This window comes from Manihot esculenta, chromosome 10 (genome assembly GCF_001659605.2).
Source record: "Manihot esculenta cultivar AM560-2 chromosome 10, M.esculenta_v8, whole genome shotgun sequence".
Classification (NCBI taxonomy): Eukaryota; Viridiplantae; Streptophyta; class Magnoliopsida; order Malpighiales; family Euphorbiaceae; genus Manihot; species Manihot esculenta.
The window spans coordinates 5,702,878-5,720,360 of record NC_035170.2 but is presented as its reverse complement, the minus strand read 5'-3'; the positions used below and the strand labels follow the sequence as shown (position 1 = coordinate 5,720,360).

General features: G+C 29.3%; 1 protein-coding gene and 2 non-coding genes across 3 annotated transcripts; all 3 read right to left on the bottom strand.

Annotated features, from left to right (window-relative positions):
• Positions 1 to 1,037: 1,037 nt before the first annotated feature.
• On the bottom strand, positions 1,038 to 1,110 carry TRNAK-UUU. The gene has a single exon. It is a non-coding gene; the product is annotated as a tRNA-Lys (tRNA).
• Positions 1,111 to 7,332: 6,222 nt separating this feature from the next.
• TRNAK-UUU lies at positions 7,333 to 7,405 on the bottom strand. Its single transcript has one exon. It is a non-coding gene; the product is annotated as a tRNA-Lys (tRNA).
• Positions 7,406 to 9,204: 1,799 nt separating this feature from the next.
• LOC110623916 (protein NUCLEAR FUSION DEFECTIVE 4) lies at positions 9,205 to 11,246 on the bottom strand. The gene has a single exon (XM_021768940.2). The coding sequence runs from the start codon at positions 11,183 to 11,185 to the stop codon at positions 9,359 to 9,361; it is 1,827 nt and encodes a 608-aa protein (XP_021624632.1). The 5' UTR covers positions 11,186 to 11,246; the 3' UTR covers positions 9,205 to 9,358.
• Positions 11,247 to 17,483: the final 6,237 nt, after the last annotated feature.

Below are 17,483 nucleotides of genomic sequence, written 5' to 3'. Positions count from 1 at the left end.
GCAATGAATTGGTTCAAGTTGTCTTCATGGAAGCTGAGACAGGGATATCAATTGTGCTAGAGATAATGGGGTAGGCTTCGGTCGAGGCAATGACGACAAGGGGAAGAGAAGCAATTGGAGCAACATTTTTTTTTTTTTTTTTCCCCTCTGAGATCTATTTTCCTTCCTTCCTTTCAAAGCTCCATTTTTATTTCTCTAAGCTTCTATTTTCTATTTCCAATCCATCTCCCACTCTGATTTCCATCAACACCCTAAGGGCCACTCAATATCATCTCATGTGAAGGCAAAGCTGTTTCTTGTATTTGCTGTGGGTTTTGTAGCGGTAGTGTTGAGAATGTGAGGTTTGATTTGATGGCACTGAGAATTTCAATAGTGAAATCAATGGATAAAGGAGTATATTGAAAAATGCATATATCTTATTTGATAAAATGTTTGAGAGAGTTATTTTATATTTTATTAATGATAAATTTAACAAAGGAATGGTAACAAATAAAAAATTTTAAATATTTAATTTTAAAAATGTAAATATGGATCTGTTTTGTTAATTATATTAACACTAAAAAATTAAATTGTAATTTATTATTTTAATTAAATCGAATTCAAAAAGTTATACCATTTATTTTACATGTTTTTAAGATTTTTTTTAATTTCTCGGTCCAAAATAAATTGAATCTATGGTTTTGATTTATCTCAATTTTTCTTTTAAATAAAAATAGAATTGATTAATTTATCTGATTTAAGGTTTAGAAAACTCTCAAATCAGGATCCGCTCTAATGTTTCATGAGTTTAGTTCGGCTTAGCCCAATAAACCAGCAACCGATTTTAATTCCAGTTTTGATTATTCTAATTTCAATGCAATTTCTAAACGGAATGTTGATGTAAAATGCAAATACCATCACTAGAGAAATGAGCCATTGGTTCGAGTTGGGCTTAAAATTGGATCGGAACTTGCGGGATCGAATTCAAAAACGTGGACTTGTGGGCAAAAGAAGAAAGGGATATTCCAAAAACAAAAAATCACATAAACAGGCGCATTCGCCGTCTGTGGGAATCGAACCCACGACCACATGGTTAAAAGCCATGCGCTCTACCAGCTGAGCTAAGACGGCTTGCTTGTTAATTGATTAACTGGTTTTATTTACTTGCAGAAAACATAATAGTTTATTTTATAATATTACAAAATAAAGAAAATAAAAGTTTAAATAAGTTCGTGCACCGTTCATGGACAACTAAATGCCACTATTTTTAAATTTTTAGTCAAATAAATTCATAATTTTCTTTTAAATTAAAAAAGTCCATTTTTTAGCAAAAATAAAAATTTAAAATAATAAGTTTTCTTTTTTAATAATAAATATTATTTTATTATATTTTAATTTTATAATTATTGAATAATTAAATAAAAATAATGATAAAAAAGAAATCTAAAACATCCGCATTGTTGAACCTATTTCTTAATTCAACATTCCAAACCCAAAGTTATTTTCCTTTTTCATTATTTTTCTTCTTTCTTTTTTTCACTGTTATTTTCAAATAAGAATTTTTTTTACTAAACTCTCAATTCTCACATAGTATCAGACCATTAGTTTTTGTTTCTCTACACTTTCTTTGCCTTCTTCTCTAATAGCAGTAGCAAATCCAGCTGCTCCACTTAACGATATTACTAAAAAATTTTCAAGCTTACCTTCATCCAAATGAGAATTTGATATTAATTTTGGAGTTGTCGGCACTCAGTGGTCCTAATTATCATTTCCCGTTTTACGACATAAATCTTTCTCTTCTGTCAAAGAACAAGTTGTGCTTAGTTGATAGCTCTTTAAGAGCTCCTTCTGCCACAGATCCACTGTATTCTATTTGATTACATTGTAATACCACGGTATTGTCATGGTTAATTCATTCTCTCTCTTCTTCAATCACACAGTGTTATTTGATTTGATAAAGCATATGACGTAAGAAAGGACTTGAAAAAATGATTCTCTCAAGGTAATGCTCTTTGTATTTCTGATTTATAAGGAGAGAGATATGCTCTTAAATAAGGAGATAAGATTAGGATAAGATGTTGAATTTTAGACTTGTTCTTGTGCCACTCCATATGCCTATAGAGCATTGTTAAAAACAAATGAAAATCAAAATCAGGATTATGTGATTATGATTATAAAGATCTTAATAATCAATATAGAGATGGTGGACTCCCTACCTCCATTTATTAAATCCTTTTCTTTAGTCATGCATCAAGAGAGATAGCTGAATCCTTTCTATGGCCAAATTGTAATTACTGTTGATTCTAAGATACTTACTATAAAGTCTAATCAGTTAGAAAAATATCAGATTTTTTCAATTTAATATGGACAATAGATTTTGTACCTTTAGTGGCAAGACTAGACATATAATAGATACTTGTTAAAAGAAGCACGAATATCCACCTAGTTATAAAGCTGGGCCTTATTCTGCATCTGCTAATCAAGGTACTTTATAGATAAATCATAAATTGTTAGCGTATCAACAAATTATACAACACCTGGACAGGGAGGTTAAGTAGGATCAAGCTTTATTTTATCTGAAGATCAGTATCAAAACTTGATGGCCTTACTCAAGACATCACAGCCTAGACATGTCAATAATTCCTTACCAATTGGCTCTCCCTCCACTTTAAATCAACCTACTACTTCAGTTAGCAATATGATTTCTAACTTTAAGCCTCATACAGGTAATCTTTGCATTCTTTCCTGCATTCATTCTTCTAATTTATGAATGATTGATACTGATGCAATTGACCATATCACCATTACCATTTCTATTTTTCACACTTACAAGACTAATGGTACAAAGGTTATTTCTACTATATCTAGTACTATTTACTTACATCAGATTATTCCTCACATATATAATTTACATACCAAAGTTCAAATTCAATCTTCTTTTAGTCACCAGGTTAAATGCCTCCTTTCCATGCTCTTTCATCTTCTATAAACAAATGTATTTCATACAAAGTCTCAAAACTTTAAAGAAACTTAGTACAACTATGGTGCACAATGGATTATACACAATGAGTGTCACTGCAAGATGCACTACTCTCGGTTCATCCACATCTTCATTTGATCTCTGGCATTTTAGACTTAGGCATTCTTCACATAGTAAATTGCAATCTATTCAACTATTATCTGGCTACTCTTTTATTTCAAATGAACATTGTGAGATTTGTCACTAGGAAAAGTATTATAAACTTTCTTTTTCAATCAGTATTACTAGAACAAATAAGCCTTGTGAGTTGATCCATGTAGACCTATAGGGTCCATTTTCTCTTCTCTGTGGAAAATCATAAATACTTTTTGACAATAGTAGATGATTATATAAGATTTACTTGTGTGTACCTATTAAATTCTATATCTTAAGTTAGACAATCACTTCAGTCATTTTTCTATCTGATTGAAACTCAATTTTCCTATTTTATCAAGGCCATAAGGAGTGATAATAGTCCTGAGTTTGGTATATTTGTTTTTTATGCAGCAAAAAGTGTTATTCACTAAACTTCCTGTGTGAAGACTTCACAATAAAATGGCCTTGTTGAGAGAAAGCATCAACATATTCTTAATGTGGCAAGGTTTATTCTTTTCCAATTAAATTTTCCCAAAGATTATTAGTCTTTTTACTATTTCTCATGCTATGAATTTAATCAATAGATTACATTCTCCAATTTTCCACAATAAAACTCCTTTTGAAATGTTGCACAATCAACCTTCTATTCTTTCTAATCTCAAAGCATTTGGTTCATTATGCTATGCTTCTACCCTTGTTGTTGATAGATCAAAATTTGACCGTAGGGCAAGGCAATGTGTTTTTCTAAGATCCACAATAGAAACCAAAGGTTATCTTCTTCTAGATATTTAGAGTATAAATATTTTCCTCTTTAAAAATGTGGTGTTTTATGAGCATATCTTTCCCTTTAAAACTATTATGCCTATTGTTTCCTTTATTACTTTGCCTCAAAATATTATTGTACTAGATATTGATCTTATTCCTTTCTCTACTTTTCCTGATCTTGAACCTCAAATACCCTCTCATTCCAATCCTTAAAGATCATTAATTCTAGTAAGACAAACTCATAAAATTAGAAGCCCTCCCTACTATCTTTAAAATTACCATTATAAGGTTGCTTCATCCCTTCTTTTTTCTATATGCATTCCTTACCTACTACAATTTGTCATTTCTTACTTTTCTCTTACTCTTTCTCACAAACACTACTCCCTTACTCTCTTTCTTTCCTTTGAACTCAAATTATATAATCAGGTTGTCAAACATGACTGCTAGAGGTAAGCCATATAAGTTGAAATTAAAGTGCTTGAACATAATCATACATGGGATTTGTTGATCTACCACTAGGGAAAACACCAATAGATTAAAATGGGTGAGTAAAATCATGTACAATGCTAATAGTTCCATTAAAAGATACAAAGCTAGGTTGGTTGTAAAGCATTATACTCAACAAGAGGGTGTGGATCACTTTGATGCTTTTTATCTAGTGGCTAAGATGACCATTGTAAGGCTTCTCCTAGCACTTACTGCTATTCACAACTGGTTTCTCCTGTAACTTGTTGTCAACAATGCAATCTTGCATGAAAATCTTAGTGAGGAGGTATACGTGGACCTTCCTCTTGGCTTCACAACTTCCAATAAGGTCTGTCATTTAAATAAGTCCATTTATGGACTTAAGAAAGCAAGGAGGTAATGGTTCTTCAAGCTATCTCAAGCACTCCTATCACTAAGTATGTGCAGTCCTCCTCAAATTATTATCTTTTTATAAAGAAAAGTCCTACAAATATCATAAATTTTGCTAGTTTATATTGATGATCTAATCATAGCAGGGACTAACATTACTGAAATTCAAATAGTCAAATAATTTCTTGATGAGAAGTTTCAAATAAAAGATTTGGGAGAATTTAAGTTTTTTCTGGGGTTTAAAGTACCAAAGTCTTCGGCTGGTATAATTCTTAATCAAAGAAAATATACCCTTGATATTCTATCTGACATTGGTATCTTAGTTGTAGACCAATTGTCACTCCTACAGATTCTAAGCTTAAACTGTCCAAGGATGGAGGAGAGAATTTTATCTGATATCACTCAATACAGAAAGCTTATTGTACCTGATATCCACTGGGCTTGATAATTCTTTTATTGTCCAATAGCTTAGTCACTTTATGGATAAATCTACATCACTACATCTTCAAGCTGTCAGTAAAGTTTTAAGCTACAACAAAGGTTCTTCTGCTAGCATCTTCTTCCCCTCCTCTTCTCATGTTCAATTAAAGGCCTTTAGTGATTCAAATTGGGCTGGTTGTATAGATTCAAGGAAATCTATTACTGGCTATTGCATTTTCCTTGGTTCTTCTCTCATAAGCTAGAAAGCAAAGAAGCAAATCACTGTGCCGCGTTCATCTTCTAAGGTAGAATATAGAGCCTTGGCCAGCATAACATGTGAAATACAATGATTATTTTATTTATTGAAAGATATGGGTGTCCCACATTTCCAGCCAACTTTACTCTTATGTGACAACAAATCTGCAATATAGATTGTAGCTAATCCCACCTTTCATGAATGTATGAAGCACATAAAATTTTACTATCATATTGTACGAAAAAATTTGCATTCAAGGCTTATTAAGTTATTACCTCTATCTTTTGAAGATCAGTTAGCAGACACGTGCATTAAGCCTTTTACTCAGACTCCATTTCAAGAGTTGGTGCTCAAACTGGTACTCTTTAATATCTACTCAGCAGCTTGTGAGGAGGGGGTATTAGATCAACGAGAAAATTGTTAGCGATAAAAGATAGTTTGTTAGCTGCTAGCTTAGCAAAACTGATTGTACATGTGTTCTTGTATTCTGTTAATTTTAGCTCTTCTTGTATATATATATCTACCATAAGCTAATGAGAAAATAAGAATCTTTTTTATCAAACTCTCAATTCTCACAATAAGCCTATCCAAGACAAACCCTAAAGGTCCGAGTGACCTGTGATCCAAAATTGATTCAAAGGAAATACAGTTATTATCCAAGCTCTAGAAATTTCTATCACTAAACAAAACTATGACAATGGAGTATAACTCCCGCAAATATAGCTAAGACCTTAGCTATAAAATACTCATTAACAACTAAAAGATTATAACAAGATATTTCCAACGGAAGGAAAGAGCACCTAGAAGAATAAAGCTTTGCATGCAAATCGAATTTAGTGGAAAGACCGCTCCATATTTAAACTCACCTAATATTTTGAAATGAGAAAATTTTCTTTAAAAATGACTTAGTTCTTCATTTAATTAGAAAAATACTTTCTATTGACTTGATTTTATTATGTAATCAAATGTAAAAAAAATAAAAAAATAAATTTTTTAAAAATAAATCTTAATATAAATTATTTTTGAGTATCTAATACAATATTAAAAAAATAAAGCCTATTTGTAAATTTATATATATATAACATTTGATAATATTAATAAGGTTTTTAAATTTGAGAAAATAATATTAGCCATAAAAGCTTAATACACGCCGTCTATAGTCAAGCAACAAACATGTCAAGAAAGAGAAAAGCGGCATTGTTGCTACGATAAGACAACGGAAAAGAAAAAAACAAAAGGAGGAGAGACATGAGGGATGATCATCTTTACTTGCCTATGAAAAATCACCATTTTCCAGAAAGAAATCTCAACAAGCAATAAGTTCAGTTGATTAATTTAGCTTCATTCAAGTGTCCCTCGTCTGGATGGTAATAGAATTTTAAAATTTTACGGATGGAAAAGGATAAATTTATAAGTTATGAGTTTAATTAATATTAATTTTTAAAATTTTGAATTATATTGTATAGTTAAAAATTTTATAGTTTTTTACATTAATAATATTTATCTATATAGCATATGTTATATTATCACATTAATAAAATATATTATTTTTAATTTTAAATTTAGATATAATTATAATAAAATTACAATTTAAGATAATTTTATTAATTTTTAAAATTTTAGATTAAATTATAAAATAATAAAAAATTAAATTTAGAATTGATAATTCATTTATTTTATTGTTTAAATAAATTTGTTTTTTAGCTTTTTTAGTATATAGAATATTTAAAAAGAATTGATCAATTAGAAAAAATAATTCATTTTATCTTTAATAAAATAATTAATATATAAATTAACACTTCAATTTTATGTCGTTTCTGAAACCAATGGAAAATAATATTCTTTTAATTCTTCAGAATAGTTGCGGGCAAAAGCAGAAAGGGATTTTTCGAGAGGGAATCGAACGCAGAACCACAAAAATTAACAATAAAAAACGAAAGTCCGCCGTCTGTGGGAATCGAACCCACGACCACATGGTTAAAAGCCATGCGCTCTACCAGCTGAGCTAAGACGGCATATTTGTCAATTGAAGAAACATTATATTAACAGAACTTTGTCTGGATTTGTTAAAAAAAGATTTTTTTTTTATTTTATAATATTACAAAATAAAGAAAGTAAGTTTAAATAAGTGCTTTAATTATTCATGGACAACCAAATACCACTATTTTTAACTTTTTAGGTAAATAAACTCACAATTTTCATTTAAATTCAAAAAGAAAATCCATTTTTAAGCAAAAATAAAAATTTAAAATAATAGGTTTCTTGTTTTTAATAATAAATATTATTTTCTAATATTTAATTTTAAAATTATTTAATAATTAAATGAAAAAAATAATAAAAAAATCTAAAAACATCCTAATTGTTTAACCTATTTCTTAATTCAAGATTCCAAACCCAAAATTATTCTCCTTTTCCTTTTTTTTTTTCTTTCTTCTTCTACTTCTTCCACAATTATTCTCACACTCTCAACCATTTCACAAGAAAACCCTAAATCATTTTTTAATTTTCTTTTTTTAATGGGGGACAGTGAAGAAGAGAAAGATTGTAATTGCATTAGTTTCTTTATCAATTTTAATTATTAATTAATTAATTAATTAATTTTATTATAAAAAATACTCATTAATTGATGACTCAAATTTTTATGAGTCAAGCATTAATAAAGTAAAAATTTTTAAAAATGAATACTACATATTGAGTTTTATTACAATTAACGGTATTTACATTATCGGTTATCCGTTAGAGAATAACGATTGATAAATTGGCAAATTCAATAGTTGCAGATGTCTTGCGGGAAGCAGCAAGTGAATTGCAAGAGCAAATAGAAGGAAAAAGATATAATCTTTGAGAAGAGGGAAGAATTGGGTACTTTTATTGATATTTTGTTTTTTGTTTTCAATTCAGGTTTGGATTTGATCATCAGATTAATCACTGATTGTCAATGCCCGAATGGGAAATTCGTAGATCATCAAACAATCAAATGGGTTGGATTCTTTCATATTTATTTATTTATTTTTATTTTCAAATGTCTCTTGAAGGTGTTCATAGTATTTTAATTGGAGAGATTTTAACAGCGAGGGATTTGGAGGATAATAAAACTTTTTTGTTTGTTAATTGTAATTAATTAATTAATTTTAACCATAATTATTTTTTAAACTTTTTTATCCCATGTGTCATGTTTAAGCCGCTTAAAAAAAATGAAGCTTACAGTCGGCAGCCGCATGGCTCCACGGGGAGCTGATGATGAAACAGATAAAGACCAGAATAAAATAATGTCTACAGTTGGCAACACATCACTCCATGGCAGCTGAGATTTCAATCTGAAGGAATCCCCAGATTCTATCACAAGCAAGTGTAGAAGAAAGGTCAAAGTGGATACTTGGTCAGAGAAGGTTGCTGAAGCAACTTGTGGTGTTCATAGCAGCAAGTCAACAATGAATATCTACAGAATCTTCTTTGCAAATTGCGGTCCCAATTGGGAACCATGAAATTCATAAAATACCAATAAAAAAAACATATAAATATACAAATCTATAGAAGTCGGTTGCTAAAACGGTAAATTAATTATAAATTAAATTAGATGATTACTTAAAAAGAAAAAGTTAGTTTACAAATAATAAAATAAAAAAATTTGTGTAAATGGGGATATATCAGTAATTTCAATGTGTAATGTCTATTAAGCTTTTTATAATTGATAAAAAATACCAATTTAACTTACATTTTTTAACATCTTTCCAATTTACAAGAAAACTTGTACAATTGATAAAAGAAGCAATTGTTTTCTTGGTATCCAAACATCAAAAGTATATAAGAAATAGAATCCCAAAGTCAACTATTGCACCTCAGAATTCAATATAACAATTACTTCTTTTGTGTATATTTAAATATTAAACTATATTATAATAAATTACATCTAAAATTTTATTTTACTGTCTATCTCCTTCTTCCTTGTGTTGAATCCACAAATCCAGTTACCTCCCTTCACTTGACTTTCCGGCTACACCATTTCCGGCGACGCCATTCCCAGCCATGGCCATTTCAGTCTCGGCTGCCTGAGCAGCCTCCCGGAACTTCTTATAAATATCACTCTTGTAAAATTTTCTTGTCCTAACTACCAAAACAAGTGACACAAAAGTACCAAATAATGTTGCAGCAGTAATAATAAGGAATGATAACCTGAAGCATTCAGTGCCAATGCAATTCAGGTCCTGGCCAGGTTTTCTTTCAAGTCCCTGAGCTGCCAATTGCTTATTTGCCTCTTTATCATACAAGTGCCCAGCAACTCTCACACTGAGTATATATGACCCAATAGGACTAGCCACTGCCCCAAAATTGTACAGTGTAGAGTAATACTTGAGCCCAAAAATTTCAGAAATTATAGCAAAAAGCAATGGCCATTGAGCTCCAAAGCAGAACCCTATGATTATGGAGGCTACATAGAGCCCACTTGGGACATTGAAGGCAATCAGAAGGTGACCCACACATGAAAATAGAAGGATTAATGTGAGCATTAATGGGCGAGGAAATTTAAACTTGGTTAAGAAATGTTCAGAGACGAAACCTGATGTAACTCTACCAAGATAATTCCATATGCTCACTAATGAAACAAAAGTGCTTATGCTTCTTTTAGGGTACCCTAGAGAAGTTCCTATTTGACCCAAGTTGTCTATAGCCGTTAGAGTTCCTCCAACGCCACAGATTGTTGCTAAAAAGAGGATTAACATGTCAGTGCTAAAAAGAGCTTGTAGTATTGTGTAGTCATCTCCTCTATCCGGCGGCCGAAATGCTGTTTTCCAACAAGAGATTTTGGTTTTGTCGTCAGACTCCGGGACAGTGACTAATGTTTTGTCGTTGTTTGATGGATCTGATAATGCTGAGGTTGTCTCTTGACTTGGCTTGTCTGTGATAACATTTTTTAATGGTGGAGGATTATCCATGGCAAGTTTCTTGGTCTTCCAGATCTTGGATTCTTCTATGGCGACGATAACTAGAGGCAAAAGGAGCATGAAGATCACCATAGCTGCACTACCTCCATATTCAGACTGAGAAAAATCAACCCTTTTCTCTACAATGATTATTATCATCAAAAACCCAGCAAGCCCAAGAGAAATGTAGAGAAAATTGTAGAAGACTTTGAGCTCATTAGGTTGGCGAACTACCTTCATGATTCGAATAGTTCTCAAGAAGATAAAAGAAATAGCAGCAGGAAGCCAACCGATGAACAAAATCAAAGCCTTGGTATCGTCGCCGTAAAAGGCATGGTACAATTGAGTGATAATTGCGCCGCTAAGGCCGACGTAGCCTTTCAAGATCCCAAGAACAACGCCTCGGCTTTCTGGGAAGTTCTTCACGCTGGTGACAAGAGAACCAGTATTGGCAAATGCCTGAGAATTAGCACCTATGCATATGTACAAACACATATGCCAGACATGAACGCCGCTGATTTTTCTGGTCACGGCGAGCCATATCATGAAGTACCCAAAAAAGTTTAAGACTGCTCCCATTGAGAGAACCACCCATGGAGGAGTAACCTCGTTGATGAGTCCGGAGAGGACACCGACATTTGCTCCGAGGTCCTTGAAGAAACTGAGTAGAGTGATGGTGGTTTGATCATATCCTAGAGTCCTTTTAATATCACCGGAGTAGAGACCGAACATGTAGGTAGCACCGGCGGCAGCCATGATTAGTAATGAAGCAAAGATCATGAACCACCGGCCGGTGATGACTTGGCCGGCGAAGCTCTTCATTTCAGTAAAATTAGCTGTAACAGGAGCAGAACCAGAAGCCGCAACCACCATTTTTGGTTATGGTTAAGGAGAAATACTGGAGTGAGTACTCATACTTGTTGGTCTATATATAAACAATAAGTTTCAAATTATGCACTTGATTGTTGACTTTAGAGTAACCATTTGGCATTTATTTTTATTTGTTCATGATTTTATTAATTTTTTTTATTATTCATGAGATTTCATCAATATAAAAAATATTTTTTTTATGATTCATTAATTTAGATGAACGTGTTTAGGTAAATTTAATTTTTTGTGAAAATTAATCCGTTATGTATGCCAGCTATAATGGTTAAAAAAAAATTCCATTTGATATTAGAATTAGTTAATTTTTTAATTTTAAAAAATATTATATTAAAAATTTTTTATCCATTAATTTTAAACTACATTAAATATTCGATTTTATACAAAATAAGTTTAATGATAATTTAAAATTAAATATAAATATTTAATTTAATATTTTATCTGCCTTTTCTTTGCTATGCTATGAAATAAAATTTTAATTAAAAAAAGTGGGATATTCTTCATGGGACCAGGCATTTAGAGCGAGCAGCCAATTTGGACTTGCATGCCTTTCCTCTTCTGATTCATTATCTCATTACCACAAACATCAATAGTGTCAGATTTGATTATAGATGATGACAAATTTTTGAAATTTTCAAATAATATGTCTAATTAAATTATTTTATTATTTTTAAAATATCACTGAAATTAATTTTAATTAAAAATATCATATCTTTTTAAAAATAGATAACTCATCTGATAAATTCGATTTTTTACTTAAAAATATACTATTAATTGAGTGGTAAGTTACTTGAATTCTCAAAATCATTTACTATATATACGACAGATATTTAAAGAAAAGATAAAAAATAGAAAACTACATTTGAAAGAAAAAAAATATTGCTAACCTAGATATATGAAGAAAGGAAGTGGTCTGCCATCTCTAGATGGGATGGCAAAACATAAATGGAAATTTTTATTATTTAAGTTACATACCTCTCCAATCCCCTTTCCCAACTTTTTTGATCTAAAAAAATATATTATTATTTAATTATGTAATATAAAAAAATATATTAAAATATTTTTAAAATTTTAAAAATTTTATTAATTAGTCCATCCATTAATTTTAGCAATTAAGTGTTACTGAAAAATTTAAAATACTTTTAAATAATAAATTATTTAGTTTATATTTTTATGAAATTGAGAGATCAACTAATAAATTTTTTTATATTATAAAAATAACGCAGTAGAATAATTAATACTTAAAATTAACAAAGGATTAATTAATAAATTTTTTTAAATATTTTAAAAATTTTTTTCGCGTGTTTTTTAAATCAAGAAATTAATTAGTGTATTTTTTTAAGAAATAATTATTAAATTATTTAAAAAAAGAAAAGAAAGAAAATTGATAATGAGTTGATTGATTCCACGTGCCAACCTTATGTTAGGCTAATAATTACATTACTTAGCAAACTAATGTATTAAGCAATGTGATTGTGCCAAACTTTACTTAAACAATATTAATACTCCATCTGTTTCTCTTTTATTTATAGTTTAATGTTTTTGCATATGAAGTAAATAGAGTGATAAATATATTAAATTTTGATAAAACATATATAAAAAAAAGACTATATTATCTTTCAATTAAAATTTCTATATAAATAGGATGAATATTTTAGAAATACTTCATCTATTAAAGGGTAAATAATAGTATATAACAACTGCACAAAGAAAGATATAAGTTGTTACTACAAAATAAGACCGCGTGACAGGATCTAATAAATAAAAAATACGGTCCAATTCGAAAAAAAGAAATCCGGACACCCTAACATCCGATTCATTACTAAGACTCGTCCTTCCCTCAATAGAGAGAGTCTTGACACAAAGTTACTATTATACAGAGACAAAAATATGACTTACACTCTCTTCTGTACAATAAAGATAGCTCGCTGCAACATCTATTGATTTTCGTCTTAATCTAACTTTAGTTGGCACCATATCTCTAAAAAGTCTCCACATGAAATTCTTAATTTTTGGAGGAATGTGGAGACTTCATAGCCTTTTCCTATCTCCAAAATAAGCATAATCAGCAATTAAATTATCTGCATGAACTGAAACATAATAACCGGACTTTGACACTATATTTACCTGACATATAAAGTGTTAAATGAGTTTATCCTTCTAGTTAGATATACATAATGGAATCCGAAGAATCTTATTTACATCGCTTGGAATTTAGAGTTTTGAATGGAGAAGAAGACTGAATACAGTGAAATCTTTTATCCCTTTAATATGTGGCGTATCAATAAAAAAACTATCTATCATCAATTATCCATAGGTCCTCCTATAAGAGCAATTTTTCCATACCTGATGCTTCACCTCAAATCTTTAGCAAGCAAATTTTTGGTCTACAATAAGTTTTTCTAAATGAAATTAAGATTAGACTCTTTTGCTGCATGTAGCAAAATTTCCTTAAAAAAATATTTAGTTTTGAAAATTCGACTGAAAAAAGTATTTAGGTCGAAAATGATCCTCCAACCGTGCTTGCCAAGCATAGTCTGATTATGTGAAAAAGATTTTGAAAGCTCGTCCCACCATGGAGAAAGTAGATGTTAATTTCAATGTTTAAATTTTAATGATATATTGACTAATGATTTTTTATGAATTTTGAAAAAAAAAAAAAAAAAAAAAAAGAACTGCCTTCTAGATAGGGTGAGGAGAATTGACGTTATGCGAGTGGCAGGTCAATTTTAGTGATTTAATATACATTTATTATATACAGCTATTTTTTGTTTGGCCTAATAAAAAAGTCTAAATTGTATAAAAAAATTTTTGAAAAAGCCCAACTATTTTAGTTAATTAAATTAAAAAAAAAAAGAATTTCTTTATCTAATACACCTAAAATTAAAATACTTTTAGTTATTAAAGTTATAGTGTCAAAATAAATTGCATTTAAAAGCTAATAATAAATTATATAACAGTCTGAAGTTTCATTTAAATAATAAAATTATACATTAGTTTAAATTTTATATTTAAAAATAAATATATTTTATATTTATTACATATAATAAAACTATTTTATAATTATTAGATTTATACATATTTTTATCTAATTAATTAAGAATAATTAAATAAAATTCAATATTTTGCATTAACATTATTCTTAACTTATCACCATTATTCTTGTGTAGTGTCTCGTTTGGATGTTATTATATTATTTTGGTTAGTTTCTCTTACCAAGATTTAACATAACTATATATGATTTATTTATTTTTTTATTCATTTTATTTCCACCTTAAACACTTTAACTAAGTCCATTGATGCAAAACTCAAGAACGATTTGTAATAAAAAAATCTCGTCATATTCAAAAGATATATTTCAAATATTACTTTACTATACCCTTAACTAACTAATAATATTATTAGAAATATATATAATTAAACGATAATTCTAACTAGAAAATGTCATAAATTTTTTTTTGATAAATTAATTAAGTATAGAGAAAGATAAAGAATACTCTCTTTTACAAAAAAAATAAAAGATGAATATAAGTTTAATTAAAAAAATTCTCATTATCAACTTTTTAACTTATTCAATTTATGTACATAATAAAAGTTATTTATAGACAAAAAAAAACTTCTAATCTTAATTGTAGTAAAAAAAATCTATTTAAATTGAAAAAACTAATTCTAATCCAACCAGTACAAGAATAACAATACTAATACTAGTAAAATAAGGTTTAAAAAATATGTTTCTTTAATATATATAAATATATCGATTTAATTTTTTCGATTAATTTTAATTGATAATCAAATTGAATCGAAAACTAAAAAATTTAAAAATAATAATCGAATCAAATTGAATAGCCAAATAACTGAACTAAAAAAATAAAATTGATTCCATTTTATTCAATAACTAAAAAATATTAAGTGATATTTGCATTTGTTACCCTATGATACTGAACATTTTTTTAGCAATTTTCAATTGTGATGTTTGCCAAGCATTTCATTATTGTGCGCTTGTTAATAGGGATATTAATGAAGTGGTGATTAGTGTGAAAACTAGAAAGAAAAACTAATTTGAGTGGGAATAATGAATTTTATTGCTAGGCGGAACTATTTTATATAGAAAATAAGTGAGAAGAGAAAACAAAGAAGATAGTACAACAAACTTTCCCACCTAAACACACTAAACTCATGTTATGCCTTTTATACCAAAATGCATAACTTTAATAAATCTCTCAACACATTATTTTTATTCTGAGACAATGTACAATGTTTAAATAATTTATTATTCTTCCCATCAAATTTATAACTTTATAAAAGAAAATCACTTCCCTCAAGATGGTGCCAATGAAGAGATCTTAGACAACAACCAATTGAATAATGGTATATGTAAAGCTTTAGTGAAGAGAACAACTGATTATGCTCGCCGTACTTATATGTTCTGCTTCAACAAAGAATTTGCTAACAGTTGGTTGTTTTTTATACTTTTAGAAAATTAATACTAAGCCTAAAATTATATAATACCTCATGATTAAATTTCTAGTGATAGGACAAGATGTCTAATCAACATCATAAAATGCTTTCAACTACAGAATATTCTAAGCAGGAATAAACAAGCCCTTCGATGGACAACCTTTAAGATACTTCAAGACATGTAAGACTGCTTCTTAATAGTGATGTTGTGGATGCTGCATATACTGACTAAGTTGTTGTATTTAAAAAGTAATATCAACTCTAGTCAATCCCAAATACAACAATTTGCTAACTAATCTCCTGTATAGCTCAGGAACAAGCATAAACCCTTCTTCGTCTAAATGAAAACCAACATTTTTTACCATAAGAGTTGAAATTGATTTGTAGCATAATAAACTAGCATCAGATATCAAGTCATGAGTATACTTCTTCTAATTAAGAAACATTCCAAATGAAGAACAAACCAACTCTAGACCTAGGAAATATTTAGCATATCCTATATTCTTTATTGTAAATGAATGATTCAAAAACTTCTTAACTAAAACAATATCATCTTCATCAGAGCCAATGATTAATACATCATCTACATATACAAGCAAGCAAGAAAAGGAGACCCATTTTCTTTTGCAAAGTGACAAAGATCTAATGTAGATTATACCAATTCTAGGCCTAGGAAATATTTAGTATATCCTATATTCTTTATTGTAAATGTATGATCCAAAAACTTCCTAACTGAAACAATACCATCTTCATCAGAGCAAGTGATTAATACATTATCTACATATACAAGAAAGCAAGAAAAAAAGACCCATTTTCTTTTGCAAAGTGACAATGATCTAATGTAGATCATACAAAGCCAATGGTCAACAATTTAGCAGTGAACTCCTTATTCCACTTCTTACTTGCTTGCTTCAAACCATATAAGGACTTTACAACTTATAGTCTTTAGCCATGAGGAGCTTTATCATAGCCTTCTAGTAGCAATATATAAAGATTTTTCTCAATAAATCCGTGAAAAAAAACATTATTGACATTAATTTATGTATGGGTCAGGAAAAAGTAGTAGCAATAGTAAGCTTTCAGTGACTAATTTTGTAACAGAAGAAAAACTATCAATGTAATCAATTCCCTCAACTTGATTGTATGTATAATGAGTTTTAATTTAAAACTAATAAGTTTAAAACTAAATAATTTTAGTTAAATAAGTACATATACGAATTAGTTTACAAAATTGTAAAGAACAAGCTCTTAAATCTTAACGATCTAAATATCTACAAGGTTTAAGAGTGTAATTAAACTATGTAAAGCTAAACTTTAGAAAATTTAAGTTTGTCTCTTGAAAATATATGCAAAATTTGAGCTTAATTCTCTTATGATATTAATCTCAGCCTAATTAACGAGATTGTTCATGAGCCTATTTGTGAGCCTGCTTATGAATTCAAAAACTAGTCGAGCTCATGAGTCTTAACGAACTGAATACAATGGAGCTCAAACTTGACTAATTTACTAAACGGGCCTAAAAATTAAAGTCAAGCTTAGCTCGTTTAGAAAATGAATCGAGCCTAGTCGAATTTTTATCAAACCGAACCTTAAATAGCTCACGAACAGTTTGGCTCATTTACACCTCTAATTACAGTTAACATATTTCCCTGACAAAAAGAATTGATCTCTCTTTTGGTTTGATATATCAAGTGCCCATTATTTTCATTGAATCTCTCTTTTAACTCCTCCCAAAGTTCTTTAGCATTATTCATATACGAGAAGGCCTCTACCAGCTTTTTCAAAATAGAATTCAGTATCCAAGAACATACTATACTATCAACTCTCA

Excerpts from the sequence above, each read along its gene's own strand:
- LOC110623916 (XM_021768940.2), bottom strand. The coding sequence starts at position 11,185 with ATGGTGGTTGCGGCTTCTGGTTCTGCTCCTGTTACAGCTAATTTTACT.